General features: G+C 43.4%; 5 protein-coding genes across 5 annotated transcripts; 1 reads left to right on the forward strand and 4 right to left on the reverse strand.

Moving 5' to 3' along the window:
* Positions 1-777: 777 nt before the first annotated feature.
* FOMMEDRAFT_160023 (uncharacterized protein) lies at positions 778-5,118 on the reverse strand (the record flags this gene model as incomplete). Its single annotated transcript, XM_007269917.1, has 28 exons — positions 778-1,041; positions 1,098-1,184; positions 1,237-1,296; positions 1,359-1,400; positions 1,458-1,630; positions 1,846-1,861; positions 1,914-1,998; positions 2,056-2,156; positions 2,213-2,350; positions 2,409-2,539; positions 2,592-2,728; positions 2,788-2,965; positions 3,024-3,161; positions 3,214-3,250; positions 3,302-3,505; positions 3,570-3,591; positions 3,640-3,653; positions 3,715-3,728; positions 3,783-3,798; positions 3,861-3,868; positions 3,935-3,956; positions 4,016-4,114; positions 4,164-4,202; positions 4,257-4,375; positions 4,474-4,531; positions 4,588-4,625; positions 4,681-4,816; positions 4,870-5,118. 28 exons carry the CDS (start codon positions 5,116-5,118, stop codon positions 778-780), a joined length of 2,625 nt encoding a protein of 874 aa, XP_007269979.1.
* Positions 5,119-6,052: 934 nt separating this feature from the next.
* FOMMEDRAFT_160024 (uncharacterized protein) lies at positions 6,053-7,584 on the reverse strand (the record flags this gene model as incomplete). The annotated part of the gene is made up of 8 exons (XM_007269918.1): positions 6,053-6,114; positions 6,179-6,304; positions 6,361-6,409; positions 6,463-7,012; positions 7,066-7,160; positions 7,218-7,271; positions 7,332-7,383; positions 7,466-7,584. The coding sequence occupies 8 exons, from the start codon at positions 7,582-7,584 to the stop codon at positions 6,053-6,055; spliced, it is 1,107 nt and encodes a 368-aa protein (XP_007269980.1).
* Positions 7,585-8,894: 1,310 nt separating this feature from the next.
* FOMMEDRAFT_92933 (uncharacterized protein) lies at positions 8,895-10,601 on the reverse strand (the record flags this gene model as incomplete). Its single annotated transcript, XM_007269855.1, has 9 exons — positions 8,895-8,959; positions 9,025-9,150; positions 9,207-9,254; positions 9,307-9,430; positions 9,485-9,663; positions 9,727-9,929; positions 9,984-10,132; positions 10,187-10,225; positions 10,356-10,601. The coding sequence occupies 9 exons, from the start codon at positions 10,599-10,601 to the stop codon at positions 8,895-8,897; spliced, it is 1,179 nt and encodes a 392-aa protein (XP_007269917.1).
* A 2,514-nt stretch (positions 10,602-13,115) lies between these two features.
* Positions 13,116-14,942, reverse strand: FOMMEDRAFT_160026 (uncharacterized protein; the record flags this gene model as incomplete). Its single annotated transcript, XM_007269919.1, has 13 exons — positions 13,116-13,382; positions 13,446-13,494; positions 13,552-13,735; positions 13,788-13,832; positions 13,882-14,002; positions 14,068-14,127; positions 14,308-14,336; positions 14,392-14,405; positions 14,461-14,489; positions 14,556-14,594; positions 14,658-14,692; positions 14,748-14,780; positions 14,840-14,942. The coding sequence occupies 13 exons, from the start codon at positions 14,940-14,942 to the stop codon at positions 13,116-13,118; spliced, it is 1,008 nt and encodes a 335-aa protein (XP_007269981.1).
* A 1,669-nt stretch (positions 14,943-16,611) lies between these two features.
* On the forward strand, positions 16,612-17,963 carry FOMMEDRAFT_136329 (Aldo/keto reductase; the record flags this gene model as incomplete). The annotated part of the gene is made up of 7 exons (XM_007269920.1): positions 16,612-16,674; positions 16,734-16,769; positions 16,840-16,863; positions 16,919-17,029; positions 17,078-17,491; positions 17,549-17,824; positions 17,886-17,963. 7 exons carry the CDS (start codon positions 16,612-16,614, stop codon positions 17,961-17,963), a joined length of 1,002 nt encoding a protein of 333 aa, XP_007269982.1.
* Positions 17,964-18,099: the final 136 nt, after the last annotated feature.

The following is an 18,099-nucleotide window of genomic DNA, read 5'->3' on the forward strand; positions in this document are numbered from 1 at the left end:
GTATGATTCTCCACAACTGGACGCTCCTTTCCTTTCTTTCTCTCTTTTCGTGTCTGCATGATCGTTTCACAAGTACAATATTATTAGAATGAAATGTAGTAGAAATAAATCAATGCAAGCATATTAAAATGTAAATACTTAATTATAAGAGGAAAAAGAGAGAAATAAATGAATACCTGGATTGTAAAATATTATAACTATTTTGAAGCCTTGTAAAGCTCTTATAAAGTATAATAATATTTAACAATATACAAAGTACTTTTAAAGCTTTACATTAGATTGTATATATTATAAAACTATATTACTCTTGTTAAAATACAAAGTTCTTTTAATATCTTTTCATTTTAGGAGGTTGGATATAAGTTCATTTACATATTGTCAATACTTATAAACCTTATTCATATTAACAATTTGTACATACCTTTTTGTATCTTATATAGCTTTTTATAATTTTCTCATTTTAAGAGGTTGGATATATGGTCTTTTATATTTTTTAGAAAATTTATATAATTTATATGTTTATAAGCTAATATAAGCCTTAAGACTTTTTCCTGATGGCAAGACAGGAGGAAGAATTTCAGGTCGCGAAATCACGTGACATTTTCACGCAACCTGCCTCGCCACTACTATCATTAAAAAATAACAGAAAGCTCGAGTAGAACGCCAACGATTTTTAGGCCATCCTGAGACTTGAACCTATCAATGTAAAGAGCATGTAAGAAGTGTTCTATTTATTATATAATTCGAGTCATTAACTCTCGGTTCGCAAGCCCATTTTTAACGATCGCGCGTCACCGTCTGACTCTGAGCGTCTGATTCTCGCTTGGAATGGTGTGAATGTCGTTTGTCAGTATGGCGGCCTGTTCCTGCCACGGGTGCCCGTTTCATACTGGTACGCGTAGCTTTTGGAACATGGCTACTTGAAGTTGAGGCTCTCTTCTTTCCTTCCGTGCGGGTCGTCTGATGAGCAGACTGGGTGACGCTAGGCACTTCACTTGCGGAATTCCTCTCACAAAAACTCCTCACGTCATCCCTGATGTTCTATCAGAAGCTTTCAGTTTAGTGAAGGTAACTGCAAATGACAATTCTCGTGGTACCTCGTATTGTTTTGCTCTATCGTGTATTGTATCCGTTGTCAGTTTCAGAGCGCTTCTGAACGAGCTAAGCACCTGCGGGCTAAGGCTCTGTTTCCATTGATTGTTAGAAATCTTTCGTGTTCTGTCAAATAGAACTTACTCTTTCCCAGGCTTTGATAGATTCCACGTCTTTGCGTTCGGAAAACTGTCTAAATGCAGCCTGAAATTTATTAAATTGAGTCAAATATGTGTATTATAATAATTATGATTGCTTTCCTTCACAAGCCAAGGCAGAGCTTCGGTTCCCTTGAAGTCTTCGTAAATCTGTACAATATCACGATAAGCAACGCTGATACATCATAATCAGGCGTGCACGCTAACCTCGGCGAATCTTTCCATGAATCTTTTGGCTACGATTTGCCGTGCAACCGGGTTCCTTGCAAGTCCATCAATGAACCAAAACACGTCGCGATTTTGAATTTCATTTTTGACTTCGGCCCTGCTTGTCGTGCCGAATACCATCCAAAGCGTTCTCGAAATTAAACCAGTATCTTCTGGGGAACATAGTCCAGCACTAATTTTTTTTGGCATACCTTAGAGTGCCCTCTCACTGTTAAGGAGGGGCATAGTCGACTCACATAGCAAGTTTCTGTGATAGTCTAGTAAGTCTCTCTAATCGAACTGAAACATCTGGAGAAATCGCTTGCCTTTGAATTCTCATTCTTCGTTGTTTTGAAAATTCTCAGAACAGAATTGTACTCTTCCTCACCACCGTGTTTGACAACCTGAAGAGCTCATAGTCAGAAAACAACAGCAAAAATAATGCAAACGGCTCACTGTTTTGTATACTGCTGCTTCTATGTCTTTTGGTATTCTGTGTCTCTCGCGTTCTGCAAAGATGTCTTGCAGCTTCTTTATAGCTCTGTGGTGCAGGTAATTTCATCCAACATACATAGAGAAATGCGCATGGAAGACCTACATTGGTTCATTGAAGGATGCTGCTCCGCAAATTAGAGTGGACTTTAATAGGCTGGATGCAAAATCCTTGCGGGTCCAGCTTTCGAAAGAGGGATAGAGCGACTGGAAGGAAGGATTCAATATTGAGGAACTCAACATGTTAGAAGTGGCTATCTGACCTGGAAAAACTCCTCAAGCATCTTTCTCATTATGACACCATGGGAACATATGCCAATCAAGCTGGAAAGCTTTGAGTCGATGCATTTCCACAAATCATCTGCAGGACCGTTAGTTGCAGAACCAAAGAGCGCACTTGTCTAGTCCAAGAGACTCACAGTCCATTCTTCTTGAAAATTTCTGTATTAGCATCAACACATTCTTTATATTACTAATTCCTGCAGCTGCTAGAGCAAAGGCATCATTGAGTAATTTAATGCGCTCTGCAGTAGTAATCCCAGAATCAGAGGCTATCTTCTCTAGGCGGTCTGAGTTGTAATGGACTCGATCTAGCCGTTTACTCAGGAAAAGTTAATTGTTGTAACGAGACTCCCGACTCACAGAATCCGGAACTAAGTATATATTGCTTGTTTGTGTCTAGCTTTATTGTGGCTGCTTCATCAGTAACCACTGTTCGCAGAGAGACAGGTTCCTTGGCATTACTACTGGCAATAATTCGGATTTTCAACGGAATTTGCCTGTTAAATTTCGGTCAGAGCGTCGTATCATAGTATGTCAAAGCTGTCCTGCTACTGACCAGATTGTGTTATCGATGCTTTCACTAATCGCCTTTCCGGCCAAAAACCGTCTTTGGCGGAGGCCAACGTACTTAGGATTCCTTGAATCCTCTATCACCTCAATATACGGAAACCCTGTCTTGATGACCCAGTTTTTCATTAGCTCGGAAATCGTTGTTTTCGTTTCTTTGCCGTCCTCTGTCGATTTATTAACACTAGAACAATTAAAGAACGTCCATGAGCGCTCAGAGCTTACCTGATTTCTTCCAGATGATGTTTATTGCATTCCAAAGATCATCACTTTTCGCATTCGAGTAACAATGATCCTTTAAGTACTTTTTAACGCCTTCGAAAAAGATACTATCTCCAACATAGTCGTGAAGCATCAACAACACTAAAAGCGATCGTCAATTTACGTAGAGAACGGACCGCCTTCTTCTACGCACCAGCAGCTCCCTTTTGGTATGACAAAGCGTCGTAACGCTGATCACAGGGTCAGTTTGTGGCATTACGAAAATGATAAGCAATATTTACCTGGATAGCAGTTTCTTCATCGGGACAATATTGCTCAATCGCATGCGAGGAGATCTTCGCATCCGTAGTTAGTGCAACTTCAAGATGGTCTGTAATGAATGTGTTGCGAGCGATCCACTTGGAGTCTACCACCGACGAACCACGGAGTCTACGACCAGCATTAGGCCAACGAACGCTGAGGATAGTATTGGCGTTCTCACTTCTCTAATGAACCATTATATGCATGTATTCGGGATTAGAAAATGACATCTCGCAATGGAATGCTTACCAATGGCGAAGACTTCGCCAACCTATCGCAGAGTCAATATCGATTAGCATCACAAGAAACACATCCTCACCAGAGTTGCGAACCCTAGATAGCAACGTTCGTGATGAGGGACAATATGGGATTTGGTAGTACTCCCAATGCGTACCTTCATTGAGATACCTGTATGGAATACTCAATGCCATATGTTTCTAGAACGTATGTAATGTCACTTACAAATTATCCCACCAAACTGGAGTCTTCGGCCGAGTTAGTCAGCTTAACGACAAAGACGGTCAACGATGGTTGACATACCACGAGGTCTTCGCCAAAAGCAATGTGATACAGTTATTAGACTCGTTTAATAGAAGCATAAGAAGCGTACCTACTTCCAAACCACATATGAGATACCTGATCCCTCAATACGCATTTTGTCAGAACAATATGACATAGACCTGATTCAGTTATACCTCATGGCACATTGCCAGTGCGATTTCCCTTCCTAAACTAGTATTCCACGCCGCTGGATCATCAAGACAAAATGCAGTGGCTTGGCCAATAATTAGACCCTGCAACGAGTTAGTGAAATATTACGTGAGCGCAAGGCTGTAGCGGTACCCAGTTTTCCATAGCACCTTGATTATCCATGTTATGGACCTATGGGGATTGCTTATTTTAGTCGATTTTGTAAGATAGTAAAGTGGAGCTTACAATAAGAGTATCCAGTTTACGCAGCGGATAATTGAGTTTAAACATTTTCTCGTAGTGTGGCAACACTTTATTCATCACCTTTAGAGCAAAGTCACCTTCCTTATATAAGTGAGGAACCGCTATTCCAAAAAAGTGTTAGTTTACAATCCTAGCCCAGTAGAAATCAAAACGATACAATAGATCCTCAAGCGAACATTTCTGTTCCCTGCCAACTGACACCTGGCCTCAGCATATTTGAAGTGCCCATTTGCAAACGCTACAATATACGTAGACATCTGGGAGAGGCTGGGTTCAACATACTTTCTTCGTTACGTCGACACAACTACTTCACCTTTTCTGTCGTCTCAAATTTGGTGATCTTCCAGTCGCCTACGTGAAACTGAGCCTGGAGCTGAGGAACAACAATACACACAAACAAACTTACCATCATATGTGTCATCCCCTGATTCAATCATGTTACTCAGATTGACTGTTTTGTGATGAGATATCATCGTGATATTAAATGTTGCTTTCCTATGTATTTCATCCCAACAAGGAAAGGCCTTTCTCGCCTTGTGCGGCTAAGCATGGATGTGTAGTTGGTTGTGCCTGGGATACTGCGAAATGTGCCCACCTGAAAGTGAGTGAAAGCATAGCTGTGTTCAACGCCGTTGTCATCTTCCCATGTATCATAGCAATATCCGTTCAGAGTTTCACTGATTTGAGCGCTATACTTCATTGTCAGATCTGCCGAACCCACCGGAATCTTTTCAGCAAATTCAAGCGATATTTGTTCAGTTGCATTGCATTTAGGAAGCTTCCGTACTTGCTGCTTTACTTGCTTCGACGGGCCATAAGTAATATAAACTTCGCTTATCTCCATTTCCGCGGCGTGCAACACTATTTTTGCCGTCTCCTTAATGACGTTGATTCTAGAAGCCCAATCAGAATCCGACACCGCAATCTGCTCAGAATCACGCGCCTGGCAATCAAAGTCCCTTCAAACTTCAATTCTTCCAAATCTGTCGTAATAGTAAGATAATAATGTTCGGGTTCAACATTATCAGGAAGGCAGTTTCTCTTCGCATAATTCTCTGTAGACATTCTATTTATAGTAAAGGTTTGCTCGTCGTATTTGATCGTAGGTGCTTGATAGACAATGTGTTGATACAACCACTCTGGCTTTGCAGGCACTTCAATGCAGGAAAAGTGGAAATGAGCACACTGTATTACGGACTGCTAGTTTTAATCATTCGGGATATGTGGTGGCGGTCGTGCAATGGTATCATTTTTTTAAACGACACATTGCACAATCGCCACGCGACAGCATCATTTTCGCCACTAAGACACTTGTCATGCGGGTGTAACAGGGATGAACTTGAGTCGTGAGAGCCTATTTAGGTTTAAACGGATCAAGAAATGACCTTGCTTGAGATCCTAACCATTCTGCTTTCATATTGGCACGAAGACTACTCTGCTACATCAACGAGTGGCGTTCGACTTCAGAATGAACGCATTCCTCTGAATCCTCATTAGTTGCATCGCTTCGCATCGGAGTTTGAAAGCCTTCAGGTTTGAGTAGGCTTTACTTTCTCACGCGTCAACGCAGACAAATCAATGATCATTGATCGTGCCCCATGGTCGAGTCCGTCGAGATGGAACAAATCAGCTGGAACGCCGTATTACCCTCGTAAAATAATGTTACTCGAGAGCAGTGCTTTCCTGGCTCTCGAACGAGTGATAAAAAATTATCTTACTACTAGAGTTTGCGACGCAGCTAATATATAAAACATCATTTTACTCGCTTAGAATTTATCCTATTCGACGGCGCTTCTGTAGCGTGTGTTTCCAAGCCTATCCTTAAAGAACACAATATCGCCTATGTCCAGAATAGACGCAACAACAAATTAGGAGTGATTCTTCAAGAAAAACAGCGCGAATACCTTCTGCATCGATAAACCGACATCGTAAGGAGTTCTCCCAGAGAGCTCGAAATACAGGAGTGTCGCAGGAGTGGTAATCGCTGCCGAGCTCCTTCTTCGCATACTGAGTCGCTTCCTCTAGATTATCTGAATTCTCAGGTTAAATTGCTAAATTTTTCACGAATGTACGGCAGTGCACGCACAAAACGGAATTGATGGAAAGAAATGGTGTACGACATGAAAATGGGAGACCTATGATCATTGCTAGTGAGTCGGGCCTCATACTTCAGAAAATGGATACGGACCTCATGCAGAAAGAACTTTCCCTGCCAACCGAGGAAATTCCGGTCAACAGTAACGAGTGCTCCTCGCGAAAACGTGAACGCGCCTTTCCTGTAGCGAGGCAAGAGTACGTCCGTGTGATGAAGGGTCACAATCATCACTATCCAGTGGTTGAGGAGCAACCAAGGCACACCACATAAGCGTATTGCCAGGCCTAGCGTCATCTGTGTGGCATATATGGTGTAGATAAGAGATGATAAAGCGACGAATATGCCAATATCGGATAGGACAACGTGCATACGCTGCGAACGCCCGAAAATAATACTGTTCGCTGATGATTGCTTATGAGAAGAATAACCACTATTAGGGAAGTGCGTTAGCTCACGATTGAAATGACTTGTCCAGCGAGGATATCTAGGCTGTCCAGATGCGTTGAAGAGAAGATATAATTGAAACCCGAACAATTGATACAACATAAGCTTGACGGTTTGATATATCGGAGTGTCCTCGATACAATCCCAGAAGCTAGTATTGTTGTCGGAATCATGTGCTTCAAAAACTCCCGGAATAAAGCTAGGTAATATTAAGCATCGTATCAGTTACATATCAAGAGAGGTACTGCATACTGCTCATCCTTGTCGAGGTGTCCGTTGTATGTATGGTGGTGGTGATGCGAGTACTTCCAGCTGTAGTAGGGTGTGCCGAGAGACGAATGTAATATCTGCAGAAAAATAGCTGTAAACCTAAGAGAAACGGCAAAAGATATTTGTAGACTCACAAATCCAACAAAATCATTCAGAGCTGGGTACGGCGAAAAGGAACCATGAACGCACTTTTGTTTCCGGGTGTCATAAGGTTCGTTCGTTGAGGAAATAAAATCATAGTAACATACTTCGTGGCCGATAAGCCAGATCCCGCAAATGGTAAGGCTCTGAAACCACCAGCTGTAATAAGACGACACTTCAGTTCACACTTCGTATTTCCGCATACTTATATTTAAGTAAAAAAATGGTGATGTAAACTCACTATAGGATCCAAACGGAGTAACGGGCCACTGAAGAAACTAATCCTTGCTTTACGGACTTCCCATTGTCCAATGTTAGGCGTTTGTCCAGCCAGCATACAAGAATCACGAGGAGAGTCATGATAATGAGATCCCTGAATAAGTAACAGAACGATTTCCAAGTTTTAGACACGAAAAGGTGCGCGGGAACTCCCTTCTTCACTTGCGAGACAGTCCTAGATTGTGTGTCAGACAAATATCACTGTGAACTTGTGCATATACTTACACACTAGGGACGCGGAACGTTGCTGGCCTCTCTGTACATTTCTGACACATTTCAAGAGCAGTTAAGTCGTAAGGACAGCTAAAATGTCGGTCTTGTTGCTAGTCAAGAACGAGGGAAGGTAATGTTCGAGGTGCTTGAGCTACGAGAAGACAATCAGATAAAGTAGGGCATCAGCTATACTCCCGTTTTCTGCGGAATATCGTGACCTAGTACATTCTAGATATGCGACCGTCCGTTCACAAATTCACATCAGGGTAAAATAATGTACTTTGGTCCCAAATAGTAGCCGGTGGATACTATCATTATGTTCCGTCCATAAACACGACTTCATTCTATGGGTGCTTCCGACCCTTTGCTAAGCGGAGGCCATTATCTTGGAAAAACTCGAAAGAGTGGATTTCCCAGCAGGGCCATTGGGCAATCATATGGCATACTGCTTTCGAGTAGTACACCGCGATAGGAAGGACACAAGAAGTCGCGCAGTTCTGTTTCTTGATTACCCCTTTTTCAACCACGAAAGCTTCTTAGAAATTAACCCTTGATCTCGGCCCTGTTATATTCCACACTATTGTATTTGAAGGGAAGAAGAATGTAGCGATATGTGGACATTCGGATATCCGTTACCCTTCCTAGCAAGCGATTTGGAAGGTTCCGGAGGCAGTACGAAATCTGAATAGGCCGTTTCTTGAATATATTCCCGCATTGATGCGCTCAACCAAGAAGTTGGAGCCTTTGGTAACTGATGTTGACAACCATAAGGACTCTCGAAACTTTGGCTGATAACCAACTTCCTCCGGCTTCCATTCTTTTGGACCAAGAACATGTACCCGCGTTCCAGGTTTCGGTTGTGAATATTCACCGTTCTGCACTCTATAAAATGACGTATCAATTGAATCGCTAAGAGCCATGTACTGTTTGAGTAACACATTGAAACTGAGTAAAGCTTACTCTTTTGCTTTCATTACGCCACAGAATTAAGGAGACTTGCATACATTGTGCTCACTGGGAGCAACTGCTGCAATGATCAAGACTCTGTCCAGTGAATAACTTAAGACCGGGGAAGAACTTTTTCGCACTTTTGACAGTTTTCATTGTACTCAAATACCATTCACAGTGTAATTTCACGAAACATGAATAAATACATACTGTTCTTAAACATTGCTCATTCACTCGGTGATGTTCTGGCTTATGTTGATTTTACCCGCCTTATCCTTGTAGAATATAATATCGCCTGAAAAACGAAGGTAATTTGATGAACAATAGTAATCAAACGCAGTTTGTCATTGGACCACAAACCTTCATCTTCAACGAATTGGCATTGATTATACGTTCTCCAAAGCGCAGAGAAGACAGGTTCTTCGGAACGGTGATAGTGTGTTCCCAGAATGCGCTTTAAGTACTGAGTGGCCTCTTCGCCGTTGTCTAATCAGAAACTTCAATCAGATGATGATATGGTAGTATCTCAATGAGTGACTCACACCAGGACATTTTTGGGAAGAAGTGATGTATGACGTGATAATGTGCGACTTGAGGAGATGAAGTCATTATACAGAAGAAACACTGTAACGCTTTACGTACCGTCATGGAGAAAGAATCGGCCTTGCCAGCCCAAGAAGTCACGGTCGACGGTCGCCACAGCTCCTCTTTGATAATTCCATTGCCCGCTGCGATAATGAGGAAGATCCGCGCTTGTATGGTGAAGCTATTTCATCAATATATAAGTGAAGAACGTGGTAAAAGGTCGTAAATGACTAACATATGTAATCATGACGAACCAGTGCAAAACACACAGCCATGGAATACCATAGAATTTGACGACCTCAAGCCATCCATAGGCAGCACATGCTTTCGCCGTAATGAATGTCATCATCAGCAAACCGAAGTCAGAAGCCAAAACAGCATTGCGTTGGGAATTGGTAAAGTAAACAGAATTTGCTACCAGGTTGCAGCACTGAAGTCAGATACGAAGGGAAAGGCTAAAGAGTATGCACGACTCACGATCGAAGTGATTTGTCCATTTCGGATAATGTTTTTGTCCTGAGACGTTCGCAATGAGGTAGGCAGGGAAAGCGAACAACTGCTGGCGAATGAGTGTGAAGAGTGTCCATACAGGTGTATCCGTAAAGTACTCGGTGTAGTCAATCTTCGTTTCGCCAGAGTCCTCTGGGATACCTAATTCTGATCTTGTTTTCGGCACGTATCTATCATCTGTGTTATCACGCTGTGAAGAACTAATTGGGTACGAGCTTACTGACACTTCATCTTTTTCCATGGAGGCGTGGTTTGCGTGGTGGCGATGATGAACGAACTTCCAGCTGAAGTATGGTGTCCAAAGGAGACTATGAATAACATATCCAAGAGTGTCGCAGACCATGGCAGACGGAGAGAATGCGCCATGTCCGCACTTGACAAAGTTTAGGCCCATGTAATGGGAATTGCCCGATTTTTAAGTACAAACCTCATGCCCCATGACCCACAAGCCGGTGAATACCAGCCCCTAGCTGCGGGTTAGACGTAGAGTCAACTCCAATGAAGCCTTTGAAACGGACCTGGAACCACCAGCTTGAAATTTGAGAGGTTTGTTAGTTTCAGATCGTAGGATCGAAAATGATGAGACCTTACTATACGAGCCAACATATTGTACGGCCAAGTAGTTCTAATCCTGGGCCAAAATTATAAATTTTGGCAGCATCTCGGAAGAAGGGGTCAATGTAAGTCGCAACAGACCACAGAGCGCCTGCAAGAAACAAATCGCGAAGCAGATATATGCTTGACCGAACCGTGCTGCGAATGAAGAGACGTTCTGGTATAGCGCTCCTTATCTCTGCAAGAGTGCAAGAAAGAGGAACGAAGTTGACCTTGTCGGAATGCATTGTACAAGTTGTCGACTCGAGGAAGAGAGGGGGAGTGTAAAAGAAACAGTTGAATAAAGTGGCAGACGTTGCATTATATCAGGAATGCAACAAAAAGGAGGACAGGTGCAGTGATAATCGCATAGTAGATCAAACTACAGTATACATTGAACCCTGCCATGTGTGAATGTAAACTCTTCTCACACAGAATCCTACAAAGTCCTTCCTGATATGAGCGTTTGGTCACAATACTCAAAATAGTAAACAAAATCAGAGATGCGAGCACAGCTCACCTTCTGCAGAGCGCACACTCAATTTAATGCACCAAGACGCCGTATCAACCCCTAAGGGCTGCTCGGAAGCCCAAAACTGTGGCTTTCGTCACATATTCCACTAGAGGATGCGCTGCATGGCACGTGTTTGCGTCGGAAGCCCGTTTGAACAGTATGGAGAGCATACCATCGAGAACAAGCCCCGAGCGCTGGTGGACATGCCTGATTGAAGTTAAAACCTATCGGTGCAACATGCCGTCTGGCATTAATGCAAATGGACAAAGTAATACCGTCAAGAAAGGAGAAAGGAAACTACAATGTGCTCGGAAATACCCGATTATGTAATCTATGCTGTTTTAGGATCTTAGACATGGTCCAAAAAACCAGACCTCTGCAGCGCAATACCCATGGTGTTCAATATTTTGCTCTTATCTATTTAGTATCACTAATATTCTATTAAAGGGCACATACCCGCCCTTCACAAATAGGGTGTTGTGCACCGGGTAGTAGCTTAGTAGGTACAAGCCTCGAGGCGAAATACCGCATGCAATTGCTAGGTTAACCCGTTAACTATCCCAGCATCCACGAACTGCAGTCCCCTACACTCCGCGGGCTTCGGGTTATTACGATAATATAAATTCAGGGACACGATCACACTTCATATTGCAGACATCGGCTCAGGCATAGTTCTTGGTCGTATCCAACGTCTTCTGAAATGCAGGGTGACGATGAGTGGCGTGAAAGAACTGGTATACCAGATAAAATATTTATCACGATTGTTGTCCTTGAGTACTTAAAAGACACACATGTGTGTGTGTGTGTGTGATGCAGAGCCCGTTTGTTCTCGTCAGCGGTATTTCTTTCCTTTTGTGCAATGTCTGCCTAGTTACGTATTACGTATTATCTCTGGACTTTACTAGGTTCCTCATCAACAGACAGAGTTGCTGGAAAGAACCCCATACCATATTGATAGGAAATCTCAGTTACGTCAATCAACCCCTATTTGGGTCCATTGCTCTAAGTGTGCGCTCCTACAAGTACTGTAGAGACAATCAAGTACTGGCCAATTGGTATCAGCGACCTGGCGGCCTGGCCTCGATTACAGTCTTTGAGACACAGAAGATCCTTCCTATATTGTTAATTCCGTGATACAATAACCTACCCATCACCAGAAGGTCCCATGACTAACGACATACACGGCATCCCAGAACTTCGACGCGAGAAATCAGACTTCTCTCTCTAATAGCTCGTAGGGTACTTCTAGTGAGCTCTTTGCATGAACCGGCTAACATTTGACCCTCTTGCGCGCTTGTCCAACGGAAACAGAAAACATTGTGAAAGGTGTCAATCGTCATTGTTCAAATTATTGGGCCCGGATTTTGAGACCCAGCCGCATGCTGAGATCCAATTTCTCATTTTTACTGTATTGCCACCACAAGTGACTTATTATCATTGCAATTCAGTCAAAGTAGTATGTACGTGGAAAACTGGGATGAACAAATCGGAAATTTCACGGAATCGATCTATCACAGGCCCGGGAAGAACGCTGTTCATCCCATTATATTCCATTAATCTTGGCACGAGTTTGTCTTGAAGCGGAACGCAAAGGACCGTGTTACTGTAAGAGCGCCCCCCAAGTCAGGCATGCACTGATATCGATTGCAGAAGCATATGGCATCCTTGGAGCGACGGATTTCGACCCAGAAAGGAACGGTAAAGAACGAACATTAGTATCCGGATGCGCACTAGGCTTATCTTGTAGATAGACGTGCTAATGGTGGTGACTGGAAATAGATCGATATGCTACATGTGGTAGGAGTTAAAGTCATCAAAGTATCTTCCTTTTTATATGATCTGATATCTGCGCAGTGCACAATCAGAACACTAATGCTCTGGAGACAGATGAACACAGCAAAAAGTCAAATAATCAAATAAAATATGTGACATGTATGCTACTATTCTGGTGCTGGAGAGTCAATTGTGAGAACGACCAGGGTAAGCGGGACAACGAAGCCGATCACATGGAGGACGTTGCGATACAGTGAATATTATTAGGTGTCCGACTCGGACGTAGCTTCGGCTCTAACATATTCTCTAGTCCGTGGAGAAGAATCCATCCAAATCACCCGTTAAGTGCATCCATATGAGCGACGCGCTTGCTCAATTGGAGTAAACTGCAACGGGCAGACTCGCTCGCGAGCCATATCATCCATACATTCTAACAGTCAGAACCCAGGTGTCCTGAATAAGTAAGTAAGGGATGTCAGGCCCAGAAACTTGCATTATGATCATCCACTCGCCTTCGGAACCTGGACGACTCGATGAGTTCCACGTCTGCCTGTGGAGTGTGGAACTTCTGGACGACGCTCGTTTGAGGGGTATACGCGGGCATCGACCCTGTGTTCTGGTCCGACCACTGATTTCTGCGACCTCGTTCCGAGTACTCCAAAAGCACATTAATCAGTAGCCTTTGGCTCATGATAGATTCCAGGGCCATGGCAAAGCCCGCCGGCGCTTCTAGGTACGATACCTATGTATGATTTCCTATTTCATCAGCATGAATTAGCAAGGAGAGAAGAAGCCTGCCGCGTACGCCTTTGGTAAGCCAAACAATCCAGGACATGATGTAGGATACGAATACTCTGGTATTTACGAGCAATTAGAGTTGAGATGCTAATGTTCTGCTCAAGGATACTCACACAAGGAAGTACAATACTGAATCTCTGACCAGGATATCTATCAGTCTGACGTATGACACCGCTGAATGCGAGCGCGATCTGTAACTTCGAATCCCTTTAAAAAGAGCCAGCGAAAATAAGAGCACTTCATTGAAGGTCTTTGCTCCCCAAAATGCCTTATACCAGTCATTCATGCTGACAATACCTTGAAGAAAATTAGCGACAAAGACCTCTTAATTTTACGCTATTAAATATACCGCAGGAATGCATATTAGATCCCGGTCCAAGGTCCACAAACGAAACTATGACTCATTCAATAAAACAGATATTCTGCTTAATGCATAGGCTTACTTTCCGCTCCCTTCATCGTGAACGAGGCTATTATATTGGCCATTGCAAACGTGCAAATCAATGAAGCTGAACAAACAGCTAGGATCGCCTTATTTTTGTGGAACATAGCATAGACTCTAAGCTGTAAAGTGACTTATATATAGAGGTGAATTAGATATATCTTTTATCAGAGGCACAATAACCTACGTTGTACCAGCCCATAGACGATAGTTGATGAATGGAAATGAAATCGGATCCATGTGGTGCCTGGTGAATTTTCAACTTAAGGAATCCCGCAGGTAAAGAAGACTTACATCTAAGAAACACAAGAGGATACGATATTATTCATCATTGAAATTAAATAGTAGGATGTCTAGAACGCACGACTAAGATCGTCGAGGAAGTTAGACATGATTTACACAATAAATCAAGATACGAATCGCGTACCTGAGCACTTCCGTTAGGCATAAATATTGCTTGGGACGGTCCAACTCAGCACATTTCAGCAATGTTAACGATCGAAGTAAATACCTCCATGGATTGCCCTACAACAGGTAAGTCAGAAATTCACATCACTTTATTTTTATGAGAGGGACTTACACCATGACAATTAATGTAAAGTACCGTATCTAAACCGTTCCCATAAACCATTCCCATAAGGAGCTGACTTTGCCTGGCATAGGTACTATGCTCACCACAAAGTAGAGAAGCTTTCCGATGTTGAAACCGGAAGTCTAATAGTGCACCGTATCAATTGGTATTGTTTTGACAGATAAGTAAAAAGACTACATGCTTACCCACATGAAAGTAACTTCTCGATCGAAGGTTGTCACTAGCCCAAAATTTGAGTGACCTAGTAAAAGTCACACAGAAGATCTTCAACCCACGCATTTCATAAATATAAAGCACCGTCGACGACACTAACGATATCAGCTGCGTTTAGTGATCAAATTTTCAAGAAAATTCAAGAAGAACGAACAATTGAGCATTTTCGTCAGACCTATAGCATCTATGATAGATATCAACTCTCCCAGAGGTGGTGCACTTGGACCCTGTGCACCTCCACTGTTTGTGGTCGCCATATCGAAAGGAAAGAGGTTCAGGAGTGCCAGATAAACTTTGTACTTCCAGGACGATCATTTAAGTGCTTTTTTGCGATTCTCCGACTGATCGAGTTATTTCAAGCGTCACATTGAACAACATTTGACATTGCACTGATGATTGGGAAGTAATATTTAATGGATGTATTCTTAGCAAAGTTGCCATCCGGCGTTCCATCATTTGATGGGACAGTAGAAGTCGAAGTTCGCGTAGACCTGTTGCCCGTTGAGCCGCGCCGAGACAGGAGATTCTGTGCTAATTGGAGATAGGCGTCGTTCACAGCGCATATATCATGCATATATGGCATAAACTTAATGTGAGTACGAATGAAAGAAATCCATGGAGTGAGAAGTGAGTCCTACAAGATATAGAATCACAATAGTATCATAGAACCCCGAGAAATGATATTCTGGCTTTGAGTGCAGTCGTCGATTAAAACTTGAAGTGGGCGCAATTGGACGGTTAAAGTGCAAATCTCTCTACACTTGAGTAGAGTTTGATGTCGTTGTTCGAGACTAAGGTAGATCTGCGGCCTTTGGCGGTCGTGCAGCTCATTCGCTCGTGCTGTGGAAATTTGTGGTTTGGAACTTTAAATTGTCCATATGGGGAAACAGGGAAACAAGTCGCTCCTTGAGCGTCTTATTATACCTATAAAGTAAAATAGGTTCTAACTGGCATTAAAGATAAAAAGTATTCAGGTTAAATCCACATTCAACGTTCATGTTACAGATACTGTACCAGACTGGAATACTGCACATCCGACTCGGACCTCATGGGAGACGAAATTTTCTTCACAACCTACCTTTGCTCCACACGAATTTATCTTTTTGAATAGCCTACACACCCTTCAGCCAGCGGCACTTCTAGACTAAGAAGTTCGCACAGGCAGAGCCTTCTTGAGGTCATATCTCATTCGGAAATCAAATCGATCACGTATGGATTTGGCGCTGACAAGGTTACAATTCTGTCTGCACGGCAGCCGTGTTGATGTGATTGCAGTCTCGCATGCAATGTCAAAGTTGGATATCTATCATGGGAACTTACTTTGGCGTGCCCACTGATGCAGTGAAATGTAACCTGTCTTCCTTTTGTATGTATTGCCATACGATGGCCATCGTCAGCCTTAACCTTCCCTGACTTTTTGATACCTGAGATTTCCCCATGGCATGTATTAAAGATACCGATTCCGAGAGTACCAAGACAAGTTTGCGGGGAAACCTTCATATGCTACTTTGCACGGATCTTCGGGGTTTGATAGGGTAGGGACAGCAAGGGCCATCACGCGAAGCCACTCAGTGCTTGTTTTTTGATGTGCCACTGCCCGAGGTGACCTGAATTTTCACAGCGCTGTACGGCCGTTTCGTCTTAATCGGGCTTCGGTAACATCCAGTATTCCGTAAATGGGCCATCAGAATGCGAAGGCGCTCGACATGATGCTCGTCTGATCAATAGAGAAATTTGTCGCTTCAAAATCCGTGATCACGCATCTGGGGGGGGCGAAATGTATTGGTCACGTTGGGCAGCTGCAGCTCTTCTATGATACGAGAGTAAAGTGCAAAAGCTAGAGATGAAATCAGAAAACGGCGGCTACGGTGTTTAAATCTCTTACGCATCGATACAGAAGGCCTATCGTACTCGTGAACTATCAGTATGTCCACTCAGGTTAAGTATCGACAGGTTGGCAAGTCTGGTCTTCGTGTGTCCATGCCCGTGGTACGTGTTGCTGAAGAGTCCAAACTTACGGAGCGATAACTCATCGATTCGACCTGAAGCTGGGATGCATGGGGTTTGGCAGTCCCGAATGGATGGTGAGTTTGTGAGAACTGATATACATATATTAAATGGTACATACTCATTCGCACTTGTTGTTTTTGAAAGAATTGGGTCCTTTCTGAAGAGCAGGTAGCACTATTTCTCTCTTCATCGTACTACATAACACAATTCATCACCGCCTCAGGCCTTGCCCATTCTCAAGGCCGCTTGGGACTTGGGTATCAACACATTCGACACGGCCAACTTTTATTCCAATGGAGAATCCGAGAGGGTAATCGCAAAGTTCCTTGAAAAGGTCAGACCTGTACCATACCCTCAGTCAAATAGCTTACCAGTCTCGCAGTACAACATTCCGAGGGAGAAGGTTGTCATTATGGATAAAATCTACAACCTCGTCTCTGAGCACGACATTACCGTTCCAGCACCTTTCGTTCCTGATCTGTGGAATCAGCGCGATTTCGTCAACCAGGGCGGATTATCGCGCACTGCTCTATTCAATCAAGTCGACAAGAATCTATCGAGACTCAACACGACATACATTGACTTACTGCAGGTCCATGGCTTCGATCCAAATACGCCATTAGAGGAGACGATGAAGGCATTGCACGACATTGTCAGTTCCGGGAAGGCTCGTTACATCGGGGCCTGTAACTTGCGCGCATGGCAACTTGCAGAAATGAACAACATCGCCTTGCGCAATGGCTGGACTCCTTTCATCAGCATGCAAGTAGAGCATTCGCTTCTGTACCGGCCCCACGTTAGTATTCCATGCACACCTACTGTCCATGGTTTCAGTAATCTGACACAGTCCTAGGAAGAAGAGTTGTTTGTGTACTGCAACCTCAGGGATATTGGCATTTTCCCATTTTCTGTGCTAATGGATGGACACCTTGCGAGACCGGAAGAGGCGGACACTGCACGATCCAAGTTTGCTAAGGGGACGCCGTTCGACAAGAAACGCAGAGACTCAGACAAGGAAATCATCAAGAGAGTACAACTACTCGCAGGAAAACGCGGATGGCAGATGAGCCAGGTTGCCATTGCTTGGTCCAGTGCAAAAACTTCCAGTCCGATTATTGGCGCGAATTCGGTCAGTTCCAGCGCTCGGATAGGAGGTGCGGCTCTTAGAATACTGACGAGTTGCTTGTTAGATCGCGAGACTGAATGACAGCATCACGACGGATAAAACGCTGACAGACGAGGAGATCAAGTATCTGGAAGAGCCGTAAGTAGACTTCCGTTAAAATTGTCTTCTCTTCACTGACCTTTTGCATTAGGTATGAGCCTCAGCCCCATAGGTTCTATTACGATATCCGGGCAATTATGGCTTCGTCAAAGTGAATGGTCAGAATGCAGGGATCCTCC

This window comes from Fomitiporia mediterranea (genome assembly GCF_000271605.1).
Source record: "Fomitiporia mediterranea MF3/22 unplaced genomic scaffold FOMMEscaffold_11, whole genome shotgun sequence".
Taxonomy (NCBI): Eukaryota; Fungi; Basidiomycota; class Agaricomycetes; order Hymenochaetales; family Hymenochaetaceae; genus Fomitiporia; species Fomitiporia mediterranea.